Here is a 16150-nt window from a genome sequence, read left to right on the forward strand (position 1 = left end):
AACGTAATTGGCTGAAGGCATTTTAAATCGCTAATTTAATTCTCAGTCTTGTTTTCTTCTGAAACAAAGTGAATCTCCTGCACACGGAGAAGATTTTCAAACTGTTTCAAGTAAGTTTAATTTTCTTGGTTTCGCTGAATCAACCTGCCTCAGACCTTCTGTACTTGTTCCAATATACAGGAAGAAAAAAACAAAAAATCAAGAGATGAAATGAGCAAAATGTTCTTGAAACAATGAAAGAAATTGCAACGAGGAGTCAAAGATTAACAGAGCTGAATCTCCTTGTTTCAGTTACACCTGTCATCCACCTGAAACAGGAAAATGAAACTTGATTTTATAAAATTCTTTTAACTATTAGTGTTTTTCATCCAGTTGAAACATCTTTTACGGCCCGACTTGTTTTAAGAAAACTCATTTCAGGGCTCAATTAGAGGCAGAAGTGCCGTGACGAGCTGGAGATGTTTTCCCAGCGTGTTTTCACGTGGAGGTCAGCCTCTCGTGCCTCGCTGTGGGCCTGTTTTGAGCTCACACAGAACATTTGTCCTGAAATGATGTCCGGTCATTCTTCCCATTGAAAGTTAGCAGAGGAGGGAATGTCGGACCGAGCGGGGAGCGCTGCTTATCGACCTATGGCCGGGCGCGTTTCCACTCTGGAGATGGGTACGCGAGGCACCGGGGCGTGCTGACGACCGTCCCCCGGGACTCCTGTCCAATTACAGCTCAAAATGAGCCCGGAGAGCGGCGAGATTGGGCTGGGCGCACCAAGGTGATGATGGAAGGAGGGGAGGGGGCCGAGAGATGGAAAGCAAAGGGGGCCGAGGATATGAGTAGCACTTGAAATTAATGGGGCAGGGTGGAGCGGGGCTCCCAGGGGCGAGCAGAGGGCCCGCTGATGACATTAACTCCGCCCTCAAGCAGCCATTAGGGGGCGAGAGGTTTCAGTAATCTCGGGACAGAGCAGAGAAGGCTCACGAGGTTTCCCAGCGCTGCCCACGGGCTGAGCCGGCGCCGTTATCGGGCCGGAACATCGAGCACGGCGCCGTACGGCGAGTTAACTGCGCGTGACACTATTAGAGGGAGCCAGACACCTCTGACGCTCAGTGCAACTCGTGAGATCTTTAAAAGCCCGATCACATAACTAAGTCGAGAATTTCAGGGTTTTGCAATCCAGATCTCGTTCTGATTCTCATCACGTAGACAAAAAAAAAACCTGACAAATAGAAAGATTTCAGCAAAGATTTTAATAAGCGCTGGCGTTCGGAGGGCTTTCATTTGAAATGTCATATTTGGACGACTCTGCTCCGAGAGCTATTAAGCAGAAATGTGTTCGTCTATAAAAAGAGCTCTTCTGTGTGTGATTGCCATTTAATAGCCAGCCATACGTTCACGCTCCAGTCTCGCTTTAATGTTGCGGCGCACCGGGGACCGCGAGGCCCGGGCGAGCGGAGACAACCCAAGGCCTTCGAAACATCTCGTCCAAATTACCGTCATCTTCCAAAGCGCGGCGTCGAGGGGATGAGATGAAATGTTGTCATAACGCCGCTGTGGCGGAGATCATTGCCTGCACGTTCGGTGTGTACGACACAGACACCGAACGCACGCCGCGATCAATCTGTTTTGATTACACGTGCGACGCTGATTTAATTAATACGAGACTGACTGTGTTTCAAAAGCCCTGATTTGATTCTAGTTCGACATTTTATATACGTTGTCTCATTTCTGGAGAGTTTCAGTGTCATGACGGTATGAATCACTTTCAAAGCTGGCAAAACCATGCAGTCTTTAAATTTTACTGCACAGGAGTAGTCACATTTAATTTTAAAGACAGTAGATTAAAGGGACACTACGTAGTTTTTGGAGAGGAAACTCAGAATTGTATTATTTACAATATTAATGAGGTAATAATACAAACTCGGAAATATATATTGTTTCCATAAGTGAATAAACAAGCTGTTCTCAGAGGGAAAATACAGTCTGAAGCTAGAAAAGGCGGCAGGGTCCGCCACATATAAACAAATTGTGTTGTTGTTTAAGGTCAGTTTGTTTATTCAGCCATGAAAACAAAGAGAGTTTGCTTGTTTAGTTTGTTTAGTCAATGAAGATCTTTCTCTTCTTCCCCATAAACTACAGAATGCTCCTTTAAGATCAGCTGTAATCCCAAAATAACCTGGAGTCCCATCAGTCAGACGCCTGAAGACATACGTCGAGGGGTTGAGAGAGAAAGTAGCAGACAGACGAACACGTCGAAAAGTTTCTCTCGCCGAGCGTCAGCGCTGCTTTTAATACGCACAGTTATACATCAATGGCACATTAAGACAGTGTAACCACGGCAACAGACACCAGGATTATGTCAAAGAGAGGCGCAACAAAAGATCAGAAGATGCTTTGTTTAAAACAGTGGCAGCGCGGTCCTGAGAGAAAAGGAAAGGAATCGACTGCAGAAATAAGCAAGAGGTTCAGAGAGAAGCGTCGTCGGGACTGCCAGGGCAGGATTTGAAACTCCTGCTGAGCGTGTGTGTGGTTGTATTAATCACATCGCGGGGACGTAAATATGTGCACACAGTCTCATTTCGCGGGGACAAAAGTGGGCCCTCCATGAGGTAAACCCTGTCTCAGAGTGACGACTTGATGTGCGGTTGGCGGTGGTTCTGGTGAAAGTGCAGGAAATCAATGCAAAGTGAGGAAAAACACATTTTCACGCGTGTCTTTAAAACTGCGTACGAATATCCTGAACGCATCTGACACTGAACTCTCTGAGGTTTCTGCTTCCACTTGATATGCATGTGTCTCTCTCACACACACACACACACACACACACACACACACAGACACTCAGTATGAGGCGTAATGACCACGATGGCTCCAGGGCTCTTTTCTGGAGTCATCTGACTGTGAGCAGAACATTAAGCAACAGTCCACTCCCATAAAACACACACTGTTCCTGCAGCTGCAGTAACACACTTCCCCTTTTCGGTCTTTTTTGATGGCGGCAAGTTTGTTGAAATCCCCGAAGTTTTGAAAGCCAAGAGTCTCCAATGTTGACGCACATGGTGAAGTCATCTATCGTTGAACACGTTTTGCACGTTTGAACACTTTGTTGCTACTTTAGAAACAAAGTCTGTACATTTTTTATACATTCCCGCCCTTGAAACGATGATCCGACAAAGATAGACCAGAGTGTTGCATAAGATTTATGTGAAGTGAGGGATTTCATCACATACAGCAACGTGATTAAGTTTGAAATGAAAATCCTCATTATTTTGCTTTTTACATTTTGGACTGACAGAACACCAGAGAAACCTCCACTAAGAAGTTGACCATTTAAAGCGAATATTACATCTTAATATAGAGTTTTTAATGAGATATCGGGACAATTTCCAGCCGTGTTTGTGTCGACAAAAAACAGATATTTGTGGCGTAAAGTCAAAACATCTCCAGCCGTGTATTCGCCGACAAAACTGCGTGATTTAAGTGAGAACTCAGGACAGTTTCCAGCTGTTTGTGGCGACAGAACCAGGTATTTCACGCCAGCATGCATCTTTTCCTGACCCTTACCAAGTGCTTTCTGTGCCTGGGTGTCTTGGTCAACAACTGCAAAAGCTCAACATGTAAGGACGAGGTTGGAGGGCGACGTAGCAGCAGACAGCGCTGGCGTGAGGGTGAAAGCCACCTGTGTACAGGGGCAGCTGATGCAACCAACTGAATACACCTCATCTCACCCTCCCCTACGGCGGCTGCTATACAGACAAAGCTAACGGTGAAGGCCCTCTCTGGAGTCGCTGTTAGGTTTGTCCTTTCTGGGCTGCAGTAGAAACGCGGCGGCTCCCTCTGTAGATATAAAAGGCTCATGCTAAGCTAACACAAACATGATTCCCTGCCAACAGCTCGTAGGTTCAGGTGATGATGCACACATTAAAACCTGATCGTGAACATCGTATTTCATTTTCTACCCTTGAATCTGACGCACTGGACCTCTGAGTCTAAACTCACATTCCAAGTGGACAACTAGAGCAGCTAATGTTCAGCGCTGGCTTGCGAAAGGGGGTTTTCCTCTCTTCCACACACACACACACACACACACACACACACACTGTGAGTCTGGAGCGAATCAGCTCTGGTTGTTACATCATACAGTATTCCCGCTATCTGGACTCCACCCTGCAGCGCTCTCCCCTCTTCTCCAACAGTTGTGTAAGCGTGTGAGTGATCTCCTTCGTGGAGCTGCATGTGTTCAGTCTCTTGTTCATGCTCTGGTTTATCTCCTCTGTCGATGACATGCAGCCTCCGACCTCTGACCCCCGACCCTCCCTCTCAAGAAGAAGAGACAAACAAACATCTCCCTCGATCGCGATGTGATTATGCTGCTGGCCGATCGATGCATTTCATATCTGAACGAGGCAGTTATCAGCAAACCAACACGTGTTGTACGACGGCCCCTCTGCAGGCAATCAGCTTCACTTCCTGTATTCAAACCATAAAAAAACAATTCTCTCTTTTTCTCTTCGGCTTGCTGTTTTTCTTCCTCCTTCTTCTTCGTCTTCCCCCTCCTCCTCCTTCCTCCTCCTCGCTTTTGCAACACTCCAGGGTCACCATCTGCATGGCAACACTCACAGCGTGACACTTCCATAACCCAGGAGGAGGAAGAGAGCGACAGAGCGCAGACCTCTCTCTCTCTCTCTCTCGCTCTGTCTATTCACAGGCCACCCATAATTCATTAGCTCTCCCTCTCATCCTCTCTGTATTTTTTCCCTCTCTGCGGTGTGACCGACGCGGGTTTGTGAAAGCTCGTCGGGTTATTTTCTGGAATGAAGGTGCTGACGGCCGGTTTTTTTTTTTTTTTTTGGACCGTTTTCATGCCAAACCTCATTCAGAAAAAGCTATATTTTACACCGTGGAGCAGTAGAAATTCCCAGTGAAACCAAACGGGGGCTGCTAACGACGATGCTCTTCAGTTTATTCAATCAACTCCGACTCGTTATGACAACAATATAAAACCGGATGAGGGTTTTTAATATCATCTGCAACATTTATCGCCTCAATTATCATCAACTTGTTCGGTTTCTTCCGCGTGTGAAGTGAAAACATTAATATTTGGAGAGCGTCTCCATCTACATGAAGGGGAATGATTTCCTTTACAGATAGCCTCTGGTGCTGCACAGCTTGAGTCTGACCTACTGAAGTGATCCTTGCACGTCCAAACGCTCGCTCTGATTGGTCAGTTGTTGATTTTTTTTTTTGCATTTGGCCTCTGGTCGTGCATTGTGTGCAGTTTTTGTTTTTTGTTTTTTGGCTTCACTTTGAGCATCCATCAGTCACACACACACACACACACACACACACACACACACACACACAAAGAGATTTAATTCCTTTTTTTTTCTTATTTTCACCGGGCAGGGTGCCAATGTTTTTCTTTCTTCGCTGACTCTCACTCCCCTCCTCCTCCTCCTCCTCCTCCTCCTCCTCCTCCTCTTCCTCACCCCCTCCTCCTCCTCTTTTACTCCACTAAGCTTTTCCGATTCGGTTGCAAGTGAAAGCTGTTTATTTATTCAGACAAGATCTATTTTTCTCCCCCCTCCTCCACCTCCACCTCCTCCACCACCCTTCTCTCTTCCTCCCCCCCTCATCGTCTTCCTCCACCCGGTTACATGCTTGTAGAGGATCACTGCGAGGGGAGAAAAGCTGAGGAGGAGGTGGAGGAGTCTGAGCGTGGAGGAAATCCGCCGCGGATAACGACCGGGAGGTGAAGGAGAAACTATAAGAAGAGAGGAGGTGGAGGAGGAGGAGGAGAGGGTCTACTCCATCCTTCCTGTGTCTCTTAAGCCATACGGCACAAAGGCGGTTGTGTGTGTCGCCAGGGGATACACACACACACACACACACACACAGACACACACTCGCAGGTATACAGCTTCTTTGTGGGCCTGGTCGTCGTGAGAATAAGACTGTAACAAAGTACAGCACTAAAATACAGCCAGAGGGAATGATTAGTGTATGTGTGCGTGTTCGTGTTTGTGTGTGTGTGTGTGTGTTTGTGTTTGTGTGTGTGTGTGTGTGTGTGTGTGTGTGTGTGTGTGTGTTAGGAGGGGTTGGTGCAAGGGAGAGAGAGCACAGGAAAAGGAAAGAAAAACTGAGAAATAAAGGACTGACAAAGAAAAAAGAGCTCAGAAAGAAACTTTTGTCTTGTCTGATTACCTCATACTCACTGATTCTGTACTGTCTGCACACACACACACACACACACGCACACACACACACACACACACACACACACACACACACACACACGCACACACACACACGCAGGCCGTCATGTGAGGTGTGTGTGCTGCCGTCTTGTTTGAAATCCCTGCGGCTGCTGTTGAATAAGCTGATCTCTGTTGTTGGGGTGGTGGGAAAAAAAAAAAGCATCTACAGCATCCGACGTGACAACAACAACACTTGTTTCAGTCAAAAATAACATTAAAGGGACAGACGATGTCCTCCGTGTGTGTGTGTGTGTGTGTGTGTGTGTGTGTGTGTGTGTGTGGTGTGTGTGTGTGTGTGTGTGTGTGTGTGATCTGTAAGCCTGCGGTAGGTAATCTTACTTTTGGAAGAATTCAAGCGAGATGAACGCAGAGTCTGGCAACGCATGCAGAGGACGGGACACACACACACACACACACCTACGTCAACACACACTACACACACACTGTGTCTGAGGGGCTGATGGCGACGCTGCGCTGTGACTGAAGGCAGAACAGTACCGGGGTTCTGACTCTGGCGGCAGGAGGAGACACAGGAAACAGCTCGCTGACATTTTGACACATATTTCAAAAAATGTGTCCGTTTTCGTTTCACCGGATGTTTTTTAACGCTCGGAAAAACTCGACAAAAGTCTCAGAATCAGCACAAAACAACAATAATAAACATCTTCATGCTCCCATGTTTAGAAAATGTGATGAAAATGATCCTTTGCTTTGCTTCAACTGCAGTTAAACGTGCTGCATGACTCCGTCAGACCGTGTTCTGAGAATCTCTTGTGAAATCAAACATTTAACCTTCAGGGGAGAAAAAGAGCCGAGGTGCTTTTTCACCACATTTCTAACGAGAGTGGTTTTTACTCAGAGTGTCAGCTATTAACTAAGTTTATCACGAGGTGAGATGTGTCATCATGCGATCCGAGTAGCTTCACACCTCGTTCGACTGCCGCTCTATTAATACACAGCACGCACATGACGATGAGCGACGTGTGTAACTGGAGCTCATTTTAACAACTTTATGTACATTTGTGCCGCTGGAATGATTACTGAGCAGATGATAAAGATATTCAGCAGCAATTCTGAGGATTGATTGATGGTTTCAAATGCAAAATGTAACAAATCCCCCAAAAAATGTCGCTTTTCTTGTCTTAACTCAGCTGATCCCAGAGTCGGCCCACCACAGGGTTTGATCTGGCCCACCTGATGTTTAGAGATGAAAATTAAAATATAAATTGCTGTTTATCTTCAGTTATATTCTCTTTAAAATACGCCAGTGTACAGCAGGACCCCTAATCCCTTCTTTGTGCATGGTGGGCAGAAATCATGAGTAGTGTCCTGACACTTCACACCTCGGTGCTCGAGCTTCACCGTTAACTTTCGTGGAGCTAAAAGTTAAAATCTCCTCAAACAGGAACTTCGAGCACTCGAGTGAATCCCACACTGATAATGTAATGTCACTCATCAGAGGCGGCACCGACTGAACAACGTCCAACTTTGTCATTAAAACACTGTTTGCTTCACACCTGGACGAGTCTCGCTCCTCATCCTCTCCTCTAATTCCTCCTCTTCCCGTCTCCTCGGCGGCTCTTCCCTCCCTGTCGTCCCTTTGTGTTTTTGTGACGCACTCTCGCACTCGACTATGTAATTATCCCTCGCTGATTCCAGGGGGTTTCGGAGGAATTCAGCCCTCCCCTCTCTTTCTCCTGCTGCCCGCCCTGTCCGCCTCCGTCACTCGGATGCTGAATGCCGTATTGTTCTTCGGCGCTCGCGAGGCTTTGACTGACAGCTGTGGGAAGCGGGGAGTGGATTTTAAGCCCCCCCCCCCACCACCCGCGGGCATCCCGATATTTTGTGCCGCTGCCACTGCTCTCATTTTAAAAACAGTGTCACCTGACTTCCTCCTGCATCACGTCTTCTAAGTGACGTGTAAAAAAACGAGCTCCAGTCGAGCAGAAACACCAGGAAAATGTCCAGTTATGATTTAAACATCGCTTCTAATGTTTTATAATTGTACAAATCATCCCAAAGTTGACTCTGCAAATCAAAATATGCAGATAAATTTACAGTTTCAGCTGTTTTTCTGCCCCCGACATCGACCTCTCGACGGGCTCCGGGGCAGCAGATCTCCAAAAAACAACCGCAGCGCCACATCTAAAGTGTTTCCTCTGAACCCAGAGTGAACCCTGGGAAAACGGCTCGTTAGGACGTCACGTGACTGAAACGACGTCATCGCTCACACGAGTCGAAATTCAAGTCGTTCAGGGAGCAAATCAGGACAGAGAGACCGATCAGAGCAGCGTGGAAAAACACAAATAAGCTTCATTTCCTACATGTGAGAACACACAGATGGAAAGATGGAAAGCTTCTCCAAAGTTGGATTTGGATTCAAAGCGATGGCAAAGCAGCCGTTTTTGTCCGGCGTGATGATTTTGAAATTCTGGGGCAAAAAAACACTTTGAATTTGTCGATTTCTAACCTTGAAAACGCTCAAATTGAAATATAAAACACCGACTGTCACTGCGAAACGTCTTCACTCGGACCCCTCAGTTAAAACCAGTCTAATCCTGGCAGCAGAAAAAGCTTCTGTCTTGTAGATAAAGCGCCACACGATCAGAGGAGGGGGGAGGATTTAAAGATTCAAGCGGTGGTCCTGGTAATTAGGCTGCACGGATTTGTGCCTCTTCCTCCTCCTCGGTCCGGCCCGGGACACAAAGCGACACACAACGCGAGCGGACGAACCCTTTAAGTGGATTAATTAAAACCAACACGGCGGGGTCAAAGGTCAAGCCCCCCCTCACGCTGTCGACCACCCCTTCCACTTTTTTTCTTTTTCCGCTCGGAGCGCCGCAGGACGGTCGGTTCACCTGCGGGAGGGGAAGGATTCGAGACGATTGGCCGACGGCGGAGACGCTCGGAGGGAAGAGAAGGCGGAGACATTTTCTAGTTTTGGTCGTTTTTCTCTTTTTATCTTCTCGTTTCCGACGAATCTAACAGAATCTCTCTCCTCACACTAATTGAATACAGAACACACCTCGTCTTCATCGAGCGTGTGTGTGTGTGTGTGTGTGTGTGTGTGTGTGGTAGCTGGATGTAATCAGATGGAATTAATATGCATGCTGTTTCTCATTATGGAATAACTGAACTGCACTTCAGATATGTGGCGTGCACCGCGAGAGGCACCGACAAGACTCCTGACATCCAACCACTGCTCTCCCCTCCGGAGTGTGTGTGTGTGTGTGTGTGTGTGTGTGTGTGTGTGTGTCTGCAGACGACACACCCCTACCGCCGCTGATCAGATCGCACTCGCCTCGACACACACACACACACACATTTTGTCACTTGCATTTTGCTCCTTATTGCAGTTTGAAGTGAATCACACTCCACAGAGCCGCATTAATCAGCTGATCGTGCTAATATGCAGATCATGTCGCCTAATTGTGCTACAGCAGGCGAGGTCTCGTCTCTCATCCGCTCCGATGTGATGTTTATAAAATCTTAACGACGCTTCTGTTTGTCATGTTTCACCAGCCCGAGATTGATTCTCACGACAGCGCCGCCGCCGCTCGACGGCAACGCCACAGATTCAGCCGTCAGCTGCGTCGTCTCCTGCTAGAAAATGTAAAAATCGAGTGTTTGTGCTGCTCTCTCATCTTTGTTTCACCCCCTCCTGGTGCACACACACACTTTCTTGTTGACGCTGAGTGTGTGTGTGTGTGTGTGTGTGTGTGTGTGTGTGTGTGTGTGTGTGTGTGTGACGGAGGTGAGTCTCATTAGGGGGAAAAAAACGATGCAAGCGAACGACGCTGCGGCCGCCGAGGTGCCTCATTATCATAAATGATTGAGAAAAGCGTTTGTGGGCGTGAGTGCTCGTTCGTGTGTGTGTGTGAGGGAATGAGCGAGCAAGTTGGTGAAAGTGTGTGTGTGTGTGAGTGTGTGTGTGTGTGTGTGTGTGTGTGTGTGTGTGTGTGACCCCAGAGAGAGTGTGAGCGATGGGCCGGCAGTAAGCTGGTCTTTATTAAGATGCGGCGGTCTTTGGAGAGGGACAGCTGCTCCTGCCTCTAATCTGCAAGAACAAAGGTTTAATAAAGAGAAGAGAGGAAGGAGAGACGGAGGGAAGGTAATCCTCCCGTCTCCTCCTCGTCTCCTCCCGTCTCCTCCCGTCTCCTCCCATCCTTCCTCTCCTCTCTCCTCCTTTGCTTTCCTTCTCGACCGACCGATCCGTCTCTTCTTGCTCTCAAGAGAACCAAAAATTTAAAAATCTCTTCTCGAGTTTCCAGATGGGAAAAAAAAAAAAAAGTTTGCATCTCATTACTTTTGACCTTTGACCTTTCAGCTCGGAAAAAGCCAACATGGCCGCCGCGAGGCCGATGCCTGAGGTCGATTATCGGCTCGTTATCCGCGCTAAAATTAGCTGGAAGTGACATTTTTAACGGCACCAGGAGATCTGTCCCTGTTCAGCAAATAGACCGAGAGGAGCGGGGAGAGCGCGTCCGCAGAGAAACTCTCTGCCGCGGCTATTTATGAGTGTGTGTGTGTGTGTGTGTGTGTGTGTGTGTGTGTGTGTCAGGTCAGCTGCGTGCCCTATTTCTCAGTCCGGATGGTCATCACCGCCTGTTTGGGAATGACATCATTTAGCCCCCCCTCCTCCGTCCATCAGCGGTTTACTGAAATATGCCTGCTCTACATTACTCCGCTCATTTTCTATTTTGGATTTGTGGATAATGATGGTGGGCAGAAGAGGAGTGTGTGTGTGTGTGTGTGTGTGTGTGTGTGTGTGTGTGTGTGTGTGTGTGTGTGTGTGGAGGGGGGGATAAAAATGATAAAAGAGGGGAGAGGCAGCATTAAAAGAATAATTTGAGGGTCTTGAGGGTTCTGTCTCCTCGCTCCGCTTCTAAAATAGAATTTGCGATAGTCCCCGCCGCTGCCGCCGAGTCTGTCGAGGGAATAATGACTTATTTATCAAATGGCTGAAATATTCAGGGACAAGGCCTTTTTAAATTCCGGCTTTTTAAATTCATGGGCTTTTCTGCCGAGACCCTTAATGACAGCGAATGTATTCATGGTGATTTGCAGGTCCGAGATAGAGCCATGTGTCCTGCCTGCGAGTCTAATAGGTGTTTGACAGAAAGAAGGGGGGAAAAAAGGAGAGTGGAGGTGAGGGAAGGAGTTTGACCTTTGACCTCAGGGGGGGCAGAGGGAGGCTGGGTGAGGCAGATCTGCATCCCTTTGCTGCCAGAGGTGTAAGTAACCCGGCTGCTGTTGCCGAGCAGCGCTGGTAAACATGTTTTGGAGCTCGGGAGATAAAATTTAATGTTCTCTAAAAAGCGCTGCGTTGCAGGCAATCAGCCACGAGTAAATGTTTCAAGATAAATTCCTGGAGGGGCGGACTGTTTGGCAGCGCGCGCGTGTGTGAGGCTCTTCAACATTTGGAGGGGACCAAATCAGCATGGGTGGAAAAGAGGGGAGGGGAGGGGGGGAGGAGGAGGGAGGGGGGGGAGAGGGGAGTCGAGGGTGATAAACGAGTGTTATTCTTACTTCTGCGCCGGAATGGACGAAGTTTTTTTGGAGATGCTCGGTGATGATGAGGCGCCGCGCGGGGCAGCGTCGCGGGGTTAATGAGATGTACGCAGACACGGAGCAGCCTGCGTGCGTCAGACTCATGACAGGGCAGAGGAGCGGAGGAGAAGGAGAAGAAGAAGAAGAAGAAGAAGAAGAAGAAGAAGAAGAAGAAGAGCCCAGAAAGTAGAAAGAGCGCACATTAGAGCCAAACGGCGCAATCCGTGCGTAATTACGCACCGCACAGCGCCGGAACCAGAGCCCAGAAGGCGGCGAGCTGCAATGCTCGAACCGCGTCCCTCCCTTATTCTCTCCAAATAATAAAAAAAAAACACAACAACACACCAGCAGCGCACTTCTCCCTCTCTCTCTCTCTCTCTCTCTCGCTCTCTCTCTCTTTCTCTATCTCTCTCTCCCCTCTTCTCTGCGATCACAATGGCGAGGGGGGCTGTGGGAGGAAAACTGACCGGGGCGCTTACCTTAACACGTTCCAGCTTTTCAGAGGGTCCAGGTCTGAAATTATAGAAACCATGGTCGACTGGCTGAGGCAGCACCGGGACAGGGAGGGGGTGCGGCGGAAAAAGATCGAAAGAAAAAGCGGCGCAAAGGCTGTAAACTCCGTCTGCGAATGGCAGCGATTGCTCGGATGCAACCCGTCCTGGTTGTTCAGTGGGTGATGAGCGCTGTCACAGCTCTCTCTCTCTCTCCCTCTCTCTCTCTCTCCCTCTCTCCCTCTCTCTCTCTCTCTCTCCCTCCGCCCCCTCCCGTACTCAGGCTGCGCGCTGCGGACGCGTCTCAGAGCTTCCTCCGGTTCCCTCCGCTGCTGCTGGGAATGCAGAGATGTACAGTAGAGGAGGGTAAACCCCACCTAGGAAACTCATTTACCCATTTTTTTTAAATGCACCCGGGGGAATAAGAGTTTACACACCTTTTTTTTTTTTTTTTTTTTTTTTTGCACACTGTAAAAAGTGTCCATCCAGCGACTTGTTTTCATTTTTTTGGGCTTAAAATCTTTCCTCCTCGTGTCTTTTTGTCAGCGGGGAGCAGATGTTTCACATGAAAATGAACTTGTCTGAATGCAAAGAAATGACATTTATTCTGAAATGTTCTGCATTCAGAAAAATCAGAATTACTCCACTGGAAGAAAAGAGTTACAAGAATAAAAGACAAGTCACAGCTTCACTTTTTTTAAAGGTGCAGTATGTAGAAATTTCAATCAGAGGAGAAACGCTCTTTGTTTTCACGACTGAATAAACAAAAGGACAATTTCATACTGTTTTGCTTTGTTCATATGTGGCGGACCCCGCCACCTTTCTAGCTTCAAACAGTGTTTTCTTCTGAGAACGGTGTTTGTATTATCACCTCATTAATATTATAAATATTAAAATTCAGAGCTTGAATTTCTTCACTGTCCCTTTAAAGATTTACCTCCGACGACTCTGTGAATAAAAACACGATGAAAGCAGCTATTTAAATTAAAGCAGGCTTAAATCTCTGTGACACTGACGCACTGTGACGTTTCATCAGCGGGTCAGAAACCACCTGACGGAGCCGACACGCCGCGTCTGTTTACAGCTGACGGTTGGTTTTCAGCGCTGCAGATCGTCTCACTGCTCTCTGCAAACCCCTGTCAGCGCTCACTTCCTGTCTGACACCACCACATCCTGTTGATAATGTTTTCTCTCTCTCTCTCTCTCTCTCTCTCTTCTTCTTCTTCTCTCCCCCCTCCCCTCGACATGGCGGCAGCAGATGCGTCACTGCTGGCGAGGAGTGACAAGGCAGCAGCCAAGTCCCACCTATTCTCAGCTTCTATCTATTTGCTCATCGGGAAAAAACAGATGAGCCCCGAGTGTCAGCGCTGTGTCTGTTTCAGATAATTGTCTGGGACAACAGACACAGAGTGGGACTGAAAAAAAGTCTCTGCCAGAGCCATTGGAGTTCCACCACAAGTGGTTTGTTATTTTTCAGGGGTTATATTAGTCATCGCGCTCGCAGATAACCGGCCGTTTGACAGGAAACCGCTGCGGTTTTGTTTTAGACAGTTGGTTTGGAGCAGTGCCCTTTAAGTACGAAGACATAACACAGTCTTGTTTTCGCTTGCATGAGATTTAAAAAAGATTAGAAGAAGTTAAAACACTTCTAGAGGTTTTCTCCAATAATGAGTTTGAAGTCGGAAGTTCACACGGATCCGAGTCGAGCGCGGCGTAGGTAAGACGACGGTTAATGCGAAGCTACAGCTCGGCGCTCTCAGCATCAGCAGCCATACTGCACCGGCTTTAAATAGACTCAATTGGACATCTGCTTCAGTGAGGAGGAGGAGGTGGAGGAGGAGGAGGAGGATGGAGAGAGTTGACAGCATCTCTCTCCTCTTCCTCTCCTGTCTCTATTTCTGTCCTTCGCGCTCGTATAGACTCGAAACGCTCGCGCAAAAATAAGGCATCGCAGAGATCAGATGGAGTTTAGCTCTCGTCTGCGCGGCCTTTAATTTCTGCATAATAATCAGGATGGCAGGCCGGGCGGCGTGGAGAAGGTGTGGATGCATCTGTGTAAGTAAGTAAGTAAGTATATATATATACACCTGAGAGAACAGACGGGTGACACCGCCCACTGTTGGGTTTTAATTAACAACTTCACAACTGGTTTCTCTCTCTGGTGAAACTTTATCAACTTCATCTTTATCTCCGGAGCGACAGAACATGTTGAACCGACCGTCGAGCGATTTGTTCTTTTTCCTGATTTTCTTTTGTTGAACTTATAAGTTTCATTAGCAGATGTTCCTGTCGACCGTCACGGCTCGTTCGAGTCCATTTCTGAATGAATCACGAAGGCAATCAGCGATTAATCCGAGCCGACGCTCAGCGTTCTGAAAAGTCGTAATTTTAGCTTGAATCGCGTTAAAGATGGTCGGTAATTAAACACTAGTTAATGGTTAGTTAATTGTCTTTTCACAGTTAACAAACAATTTAATGTTTTATAAACCACCAAATAAGAAATTGTAAAGGTTTATAAACATCAGTGTCAACTTTATAATGTTTACAGATGAACTACACAATATTTATTAACCATTTACAAAGTGTAATAAACTTTTTACAGTAAACAATTGCTTAATAAATGGTTTATAAAGCATGTTTTGTTTCTTTTAAAGTGAAATAACTATTAACTTAAGTTAAATTTACTATACATTTACCATTTATTAATGATGTTGTTGAGGACTTTTCCTTTCAGGGAAGGGAATGAAACTAAAACTGCTTTACTTTCCTGCTATAAAATACACATTTTCTTAGTTGAAGCAAGAGAAACAAAAACTCTTGCGCCATTTCGAGAAAAATATATTGTGTTCAGAACATTTAACTTCATTGAAATACAAAGAAAAATGCAGTTTCTTGCCTGGATTCCTCTAAAGAGAAGCCGACTGTACTTTATAAAAACTTTTATAGCACTCCAAGACAAGGAAACAAAAAGGAAACACACTGAAAGCATGTGTGAGGAACAACATACATCACAAATTAAAAGCCGCTCAGATCAGTTGTGTTCAGGAGTCGTTGGTCGTCGTGGCTTCATGAAACACAGTAAACACAATTAACCCATGAAAATGTGTCTGATCAAACACGTCTCTCTAATTACGTGACTATAGCACTAAAATGGTTTCCCATTTACGCTGCTGACAAACATAATCGCTGATTTAATTATGTTCACATGCAAAACAAGTGCTGCAGTTTATCTGCTGCACAGGAGTCACAGCGAGCAGGACTCCGGCCTGTGGTCGGGTCCAGGCTCAATGTCGGGGATAGACTGAGCTCTTAACTGTTATCAATCATGTTTGGTTTTGTTTTGTTTAATGAATTAAATACATTGATACAACACAATAAACATTTTACTGAAACATTCAGCACTTCAACATTTCTGTGAAGAGAAAACGTTAAAATGTTTTTTAAAAGAGATTCACGAAGATGTCAAAGACCCGATCTCCTCCTCAGGGTCACATGGAGGCAGCGTGTGCAGGTAGCCGGTGTAATGAAACTAAATCATGTTTTGTTTGTGGGGGAGTCTGGCGGCGGCATTTTGAATTACCTGAAGTCTGGAAAGTTTCTCTCTGCTGCAGCCTCAGTGGAGCGAGTTACAGGTTGTGTGCTCACCTTTACAAACGTTGTGCGTGCATCAGGTGTCACCTTGACTTCTCGATGTTTGATGCACCTCAGTCGCTGCGGGCTGTGAGTTATATCAGCTCAGTTAATGTCATGAAAACAAAGAGAGGTTGTTTATTCAGTTTGCTCCAGTAAAGATCTTTCTCTTCTGATTAAAATGTCTTCCCCAAAACTACAGAGTGCTCCTTTAACAGCAACGCAACGAAA

At 46.7% G+C, this 16150-nt stretch overlaps 1 protein-coding gene across 9 annotated transcripts in view; it reads right to left on the minus strand.

Moving 5' to 3' along the window:
* The window catches only part of celf2 (cugbp, Elav-like family member 2), a 213383-nt gene extending 200878 nt beyond the window's left edge, over nucleotides 1-12505 (minus strand). For 3 of the 9 annotated variants that reach the window (XM_084345256.1, XM_084345244.1, XM_084345254.1), the window contains exon 1: nucleotides 12278-12501. In XM_084345256.1, coding sequence (XP_084201382.1) covers nucleotides 12278-12330 — 53 coding nt within the window. In that variant the 5' untranslated portion in view covers nucleotides 12331-12501. Of the gene's footprint in view, nucleotides 1-12277 lie in introns of all 9 variants that reach the window. The other 6 variants (XM_084345258.1, XM_084345245.1, XM_084345243.1 and 3 more) reach the window with 5 other exon arrangements.
* Between the last annotated feature and the right edge of the window lie 3645 nt (nucleotides 12506-16150).

This window comes from Pagrus pagrus (assembly GCF_965226575.1).
Source record: "Pagrus pagrus genome assembly, chromosome: 23".
NCBI classification, from domain to species: domain Eukaryota; kingdom Metazoa; phylum Chordata; class Actinopteri; order Spariformes; family Sparidae; genus Pagrus; species Pagrus pagrus.